This window comes from Blennius ocellaris, assembly GCF_963422515.1.
Source record: "Blennius ocellaris genome assembly, chromosome: 18".
NCBI classification, from domain to species: Eukaryota; Metazoa; Chordata; class Actinopteri; order Blenniiformes; family Blenniidae; genus Blennius; species Blennius ocellaris.
The window spans coordinates 748,070-754,509 of record NC_137667.1 but is presented as its reverse complement, the minus strand read 5'-3'; the positions used below and the strand labels follow the sequence as shown (position 1 = coordinate 754,509).

The following is a 6,440-nucleotide window of genomic DNA, read 5'->3' as shown; positions in this document are numbered from 1 at the left end:
CTCAAAGCTAGGGCACGCTAATGCTAACTGTCTGCAAACCACAACCTGTTAGCTCTTAAAGCTAGGGCACGCTAACGCTAACCCTCTGCAAACCACAGCCTGCTAGCTCCCAAAGCTAGGGCACGCTAATGCTAACTGTCTGCAAACCACAGCCTGTTAGCTCCCGAAGCTAGGGCACGCTAATGCTAAGCCTCAAAGAACGATAGCCTGTTAGCTCCCGAAGATAGGGCACACTAATGCTAACCATCTGCAAACCACAACCTGTTAGCTCCCGAAGCTAGGGCACGCTAATGCTAACCGTCTGCAAACCACGACCTGTTGGCTGTTAAAGCTAGGGCATGCTAATGCTAACCATCCTAGAACTATAGCCTGTTAGCTCCCGAAGTGGCGGCATGCTCATGCTAACCCTCGGCTAACCACAGCCTGTTAGCTACCGCAAGCTAGATGTGTAGCATTAGCTAATGGCTACATGTTTCCCAGCGAGCTGCTCTGTGATTGGCCGTTACCTGTGTGGGTGCGCAGGTGGGCCTTCAGGTGCGAGCTCTTGAAGTAGGTCTTCTTGCAGCCGGGGAAGTTGCACACGTAGTTCCTCCTGCGAGAGAAGTCGGCCTGCGAGACGCCGCCGCCGCCGCCGCCCGACGGCAGGTAGACGGGCGCCGGCGCGAGGGGGAGGAGCTTGGTGTTGCCCAGGGTCACGACAGTCTGCTGGGCGTGGGGCGGCACCACGAACATGACGGCGCCCTGCGGCACGGCCGAGCCCAGCAGCAGCGGCCGGGCGAAGCCGGGGGCGGGTCCGGCGGGGGGAGGGGCCCGGGGGGGCGCCCCGAGGTCTGAACCTGCACCGGCGCTTGGACGAAGGCGGAGATCACCCCCGCTTGCCCGCTCACCGGGAACACCTGGCAGAGGAGCGGCGGTGGGGCCGGGGAGGGAGCTGGGGGGGCGGGGTGAGGACGGCGGGGGGGCGGGTAAGGACGGTGGGGGGTCGGGTGAGGACGGCGGGGGGGCGGGTAAGGACGGTGGGGGGTCGGGTAAGGACGGCGGGGGGGCGGGTGAGGACGGTGGGGGGTCAGGTAAGGACAGTGGGGGGTCGGGTGAGGACGGTGGGGGGGGCGGGTGAGGACGGTGGGGGGTCGGGTGAGGACGGCTGGGGCTCCTGGGTGTCGGCCGTGTGGCGAATCACACTGGTGGCCATCGCTCGGCCGGCCATCTCAACAGGGGCGGGGCTTGGAGTGGAGGCGGGGCTTGGAGTGGAGGCGGGGCTTGGAGTGGAGGCCTCGGAGCAGCTCGGGCTGAGAGGCGGAGTCATGCACTGGATGGAAACAAAACACAAACGTCTTCTAACCAACCAGGGAATCCAAACGTCATTTGAAATGTCGCACAGTGAAAATCAGAGACGGGGTCCCACTGGGGCCCTTAGGGTCCCTTTGAGGTTCTAGGGTCCCACTGGGGCTCATAGGGTCCCTTTGAGGTTCTAGGGTCCCACTGGGGCTCTGGGGTCCCACTGTGGTTCTAGGGTCCCATTGAGGTTCTAGGGTCCCACTGGGGCCCTTAGGGTCCCATTGGTGCTCTAGGGTCCCTTTGAGGTTCTAGGGTCCCACTGGGGCCCTTAGGGTCCCTTTGAGGTTCTAGGGTCCCACTGGGGCTCATAGGGTCCCTTTGAGGTTCTAGGGTCCCACTGGGGCCCTTAGGGTCCCATTGGTGCTCTAGGGTCCCTTTGAGGTTCTAGGGTCCCACTGGGGCCTTTAGGGTCCCTTTGAGGTTCTAGGGTCCCACTGGGGCTCATAGGGTCCCTTTGAGGTTCTAGGGTCCCACTGGGGCCCTTAGGGTCCCATTGGTGCTCTAGGGTCCCTTTAAGGTTCTAGGGTCCCACTGGGGCCCTTAGGGTCCCTTTGAGGTTCTAGGGTCCCACTGGGGCTCATAGGGTCCCTTTGAGGTTCTAGGGTCCCACTGGGGCTCTGGGGTCCCACTGGGGCTCTAGGGTCCCACTGTGGTTCTAGGGTCCCATTGAGGCTCTCGGGTCCCAGTGAGGCTCTAGGGTCCCACTGGGGCCCTTAGGGTCCCATTGGGGCAAGAGGGTCCCATTGGTGCTCTAGGGTCCCTTTGAGGTTCTAGAGTCCCACTGGGGCTCTTAGGGTCCCAGTGAGGCTCTAGGGTCCCTTTGAGGCTCTAGGGTCCCACTGGGGCTCTGGGGTCCCACCAGGTTTACGCCATAAACTAGGACCTTAATATTTCAGTCTTACCAGTGACGACAGGGCGATCAGGTCTTTGGGGGGGCCACCGCCGCCGCCCTCAGGGTGGAGCTGGATGGAGTCGCACGAGTCGGAGGTGGGGGTCAGGGGGCGGAGCTTGTGCGAACTTTGACCCCAGAAGCTCATGCTGACGAGGGCCTCGGCGGCCTCCAGGTCGGGGAACTCGATGGTCCACTTCTGCTCCATGGCTGCAGACACAGGCGGGAGCGTCGCCATGGTTACTGTCAATAAAGCTACAGTCATTCAAACACGAACGTAAAGTCAAGTGTGATGAGCAGAAGGATTCTGACTCCGCCCACTCTCCTCCAGGCCCCGCCCCAAAGGGAGAGGAAGCGTCGTTCTTGCAAAGCACAGTCAACCTGCTGCAGGTTCTGTGATTTCCCACGGTCCCACAAACGCACCACGGCTGAAGCGCAAACAAAGCGGGGAGACACCTCGCGGGGCGTTCAGGGACAGTCCGTCATTCTGCTGATCTGCTGCGGGGCGTTCAGGGACAATCCGTCATTCTGCGATCTACTGCGGGGCGTTCAGGGACAAACTGTTAATCTGCGATCTACCGCGGGGCGTTCAGGGACAAACTGTTAGTCTACGATCTACCGCGGGGCGTTCAGGGACAAACTGTTAATCAACGATCTACCGCGGGGCGTTCAGGGACAAACGGTTAGTCTACGATCTACCGCGGGGCGTTCAGGGACAAACTGTTAATCTGCGATCTACCGCGGGGCGTTCAGGGACAAACCGTTAGTCTACGATCTACCGCGGGGCGTTCAGGGACAAACTGTTAGTCTGCGATCTACCGCGGGGCGTTCAGGGACAAACTGTTAATCTGCGATCTACCGCGGGGCGTTCAGGGACAAACTGTTAGTCTACGATCTACCGCGGGGCGTTCAGGGACAAACTGTTAATCTGCGATCTACCGCGGGGCGTTCAGGGACAAACTGTTAGTCTACGATCTACCGCGGGGCGTTCAGGGACAAACTGTTAGTCTACGATCTACCGCGGGGCGTTCAGGGACAAACCGTTAGTCTACGATCTACCGCGGGGCGTTCAGGGACAAACTGTTAGTCTACGATCTACCGCGGGGCGTTCAGGGACAGCGCGTTAGTTTCGGGTGAGACTAGACGAGTTACCTGCTCTTAACAGTAGTCCCAGACAGGTTGGTTAACGATAAGTTAGTCACAGTGTAACTTCGTTACACCGGATGTCCTCAGACGACCTCCGGTCCTTCAGCATCAAAACAAAAGAAGCCGGAGTCCCGCAACATCTGGAAACTTTCTCGCGGAAGAGCCGCACCGGCGCCCCGCGACCTCAGAAGAACCGGCCGACCGGAGCCGACCCGACCGGGACCGGGACCGACCCCGACCAGGGCGCCCGGGGCTGACCCGACCGGACACCGGGCACCGGGCACCGGGCAGCTGTCGCACCGGGACTCACCTGACAGCAGCAGCGCTCCGCCGCGGGGTGACGAGCCGGACGCGGGGCGGCGGACTGGCGGAGCCTCTTCGCCTCTTCGCCTCTTCGCGTCGTCCTGCAGTCTGACTTCAGCTGAGACGAAGCCGGGGAGAGGAGAGGAGGAAAAAAAACAAGAGAAACGAAATCGAGCCTCGTCTGGCGGCTGGTAACACGCAGCCAATCACACGCAAAGGTGTAGCGAGCGCGGGCCAATCGGCGGCCGCGAGCGGCGTGATCGCTACGTGACCGCCGCGCCATTGGCCAGCGGCGGGGTGCGTGGCCCCGAGGGGGCGTGGCCACCGAGTCAGCGGTGTCACAGTAAACCCGGTGAACCCGGCCGCGCGCGCCGACTGGGGGAAAGGTGGAAGCAGACCGCGGGAGCGCGCGCGGAGCAAAACACGGAAAACAATGAAGCCGCGATCCGCGAAAGATCAACAATGAAACTGGAGGAAAACACGAAAATCGACAGTAAGATTGAAGAAAAACAGGGAATCAACTAGGGAACAAAAGAAACACCGTGTAGTTAACAATAAGACACAAGAAAAACATGAAAATCGACAATAAAATTGAAGAAAAACAGGGAAATCAACAATACAACAAAAGAAAAACAGTTAAATTAACAATAAGACAGAAGAAAAACATGAAAATCGACAATAAAACGGAAGAAAAACACAAAAATCGACAATAAAATTGAAGAAAAACAAGGAAATCAACAATACAACAAAGGAAAAACAGTAAAATGAACAAAAAGACAGAAGAAAAGCATGAAAATCAACAATAAAACTGAAGAAAAACAGTGGAATTAATATAAAACAATAGAAACACAATGTGGTGCTCAAGGGTTCAGTCAGCCGAGGGAATTGAACCAGTGAACATCAGATCCAAAATCTACTTCTAACATGGAGGAACAAATACTTCTGGTATACTGTGGAAAATACTCCTCCACCAAGCAGCTGATGGAGGTACTGCTGATGGAGGTGTAGCTGATGGAGGTGTAGCTGATGGAGGTACTGCTGATGGAGGTGTAGCTGATGGAGGTGTAGCTGATGGAGGTACTGCTGATGGAGGTGTAGCTGATGGAGGTGCTGCTGACGGAGGTGCAGCTGATGGAGGTGTAGCTGATGGAGGTGCTGCTTCAGGAGGTGTAGCTGATGGAGGTGCTGCTGATGGAGGTGCAGCTGATGGAGGTGCTGCTTCAGGAGGTGTAGCTGCAGGAGGTGCAGCTGATGGAGGTGTAGCTGATGGAGGTGTAGCTGACGGAGGTGCAGCTGATGGAGGTGCTGCTTCAGGAGGTGCAGCTCACAGTAGAAGTGGAGGCAGGACACAGACGTGTGTCCCCAGACGACCCAGGCGTCCCTGAACGCATCACAGACGTTCTGAGGTCACACGAGGTAACAGTCGTTCTACTCATAGTACCGCAGTACTTTTGCTCAGTGTAATCCAGTACTTGTACTCAGAGTTCATGTGAGGACTTTGTCCCAGACGAGCCGTCAGGGAAGAAAACTGTTTGTACTCCAGATCATCCGAGGTAACTGCAGTACTTTTACTGCAAAGTGCTGACAACTCCAATACTTTGATTCAGCAGGAAACTGCAGTACTGCAGGGCATACACGCAGTACTGCAGTACTTCAGAGAGTACACAAAGCAATGCAGTATTTCAATGAGAGTACTGCCGTATTTCCATGAGTACGCAAAGTACTTTCAGTAATTCAATGGGTGTAAATGCAGTACCTCACAGTGTACACAAAGTACTGCAGTGTTTCAATGAGTATGCAAAATACTGCAATACTTGGCAGAGAGTAGAGTACTGCAGTACTTGACAGAGTACAGAGTACTGCAGCATTTCACTGAGTACAGAGTACTGCAGTACTCAACAGAGTACAGAGTACTGCAGTACTGGACAGACAGCAGAGTACAGAGTATTGGACAGAGTACAGAGTACTGCAGTACAGTACAGAGTACACAGTACAGAGTACTGCACAGAGTACAGAGTATTGGACAGAGTACAGAGAACAGGACAGAGTACTGCACAGAGTACAGAGTACAGGACAGAGTACAGAGTACAGAGAACACAGTACACAGAACAGAGTACTGGACAGAGTACAGCACAGAGTACTGGACAGAGTACACAGTACAGAGTACTGCACAGAGTACAGAGTGCAGAGTACTGGACAGAGTACACAGTACAGAGTACTGCACAGAGTACAGAGTGCAGAGCACACAGTACAGAGTACTGGACAGAGTACACAGTACAGAGTACTGCACAGAGTACAGAGTGCAGAGTACTGGACAGAGTACACAGTACAGAGTACTGCACAGAGTACACAGTACAGAGTACACAGTACAGAGTACTCTGGCAGCTCCAGGTCAAGTGAGGACGAGTTCAGCAGAGCAGAAACTAAAGCAGCACGAGGCTCGTCTCCCCGGCGGCTCTCTGTAGTATCACCATGGCAACAGGCCCAACGCTGAGGTTGCCTAGCAACAGCCACGGCAGATTTAACAGCGATGACCTCAGAGCGGAGTCTGTGTTTTCCTACTTTCTGCAGTCACCTGAAGGCACCTCCAGAGGACAACTGAGGACACTGCAGGAGGAGGAGGAGGAGGAAGAGGAGGAGGAGGAGGAGGAAGAAGCTGGATCTGGAACCCCCCCCCCCACCGCCCCCCCAGCTTCAGGAACCAATCAGAGCCAACGTGTAGAAAGAGATTTATTAAAAAACAACCAATCAGAGCGAAGGACGT

The 6,440-nt window shown here is 56.2% G+C and overlaps 1 protein-coding gene across 1 annotated transcript; it reads right to left on the bottom strand.

Annotated features, from left to right (window-relative positions):
• Positions 1–465: 465 nt before the first annotated feature.
• LOC308143197 (Krueppel-like factor 11) lies at positions 466–2,828 on the bottom strand (the record flags this gene model as incomplete). Its single annotated transcript, XM_080513937.1, is given in 4 exon segments — positions 466–801; positions 804–1,151; positions 1,154–1,309; positions 2,241–2,828. Coding segments are annotated over 4 exon segments (1,065 nt in total). The 5' UTR covers positions 2,466–2,828.
• Positions 2,829–6,440: the final 3,612 nt, after the last annotated feature.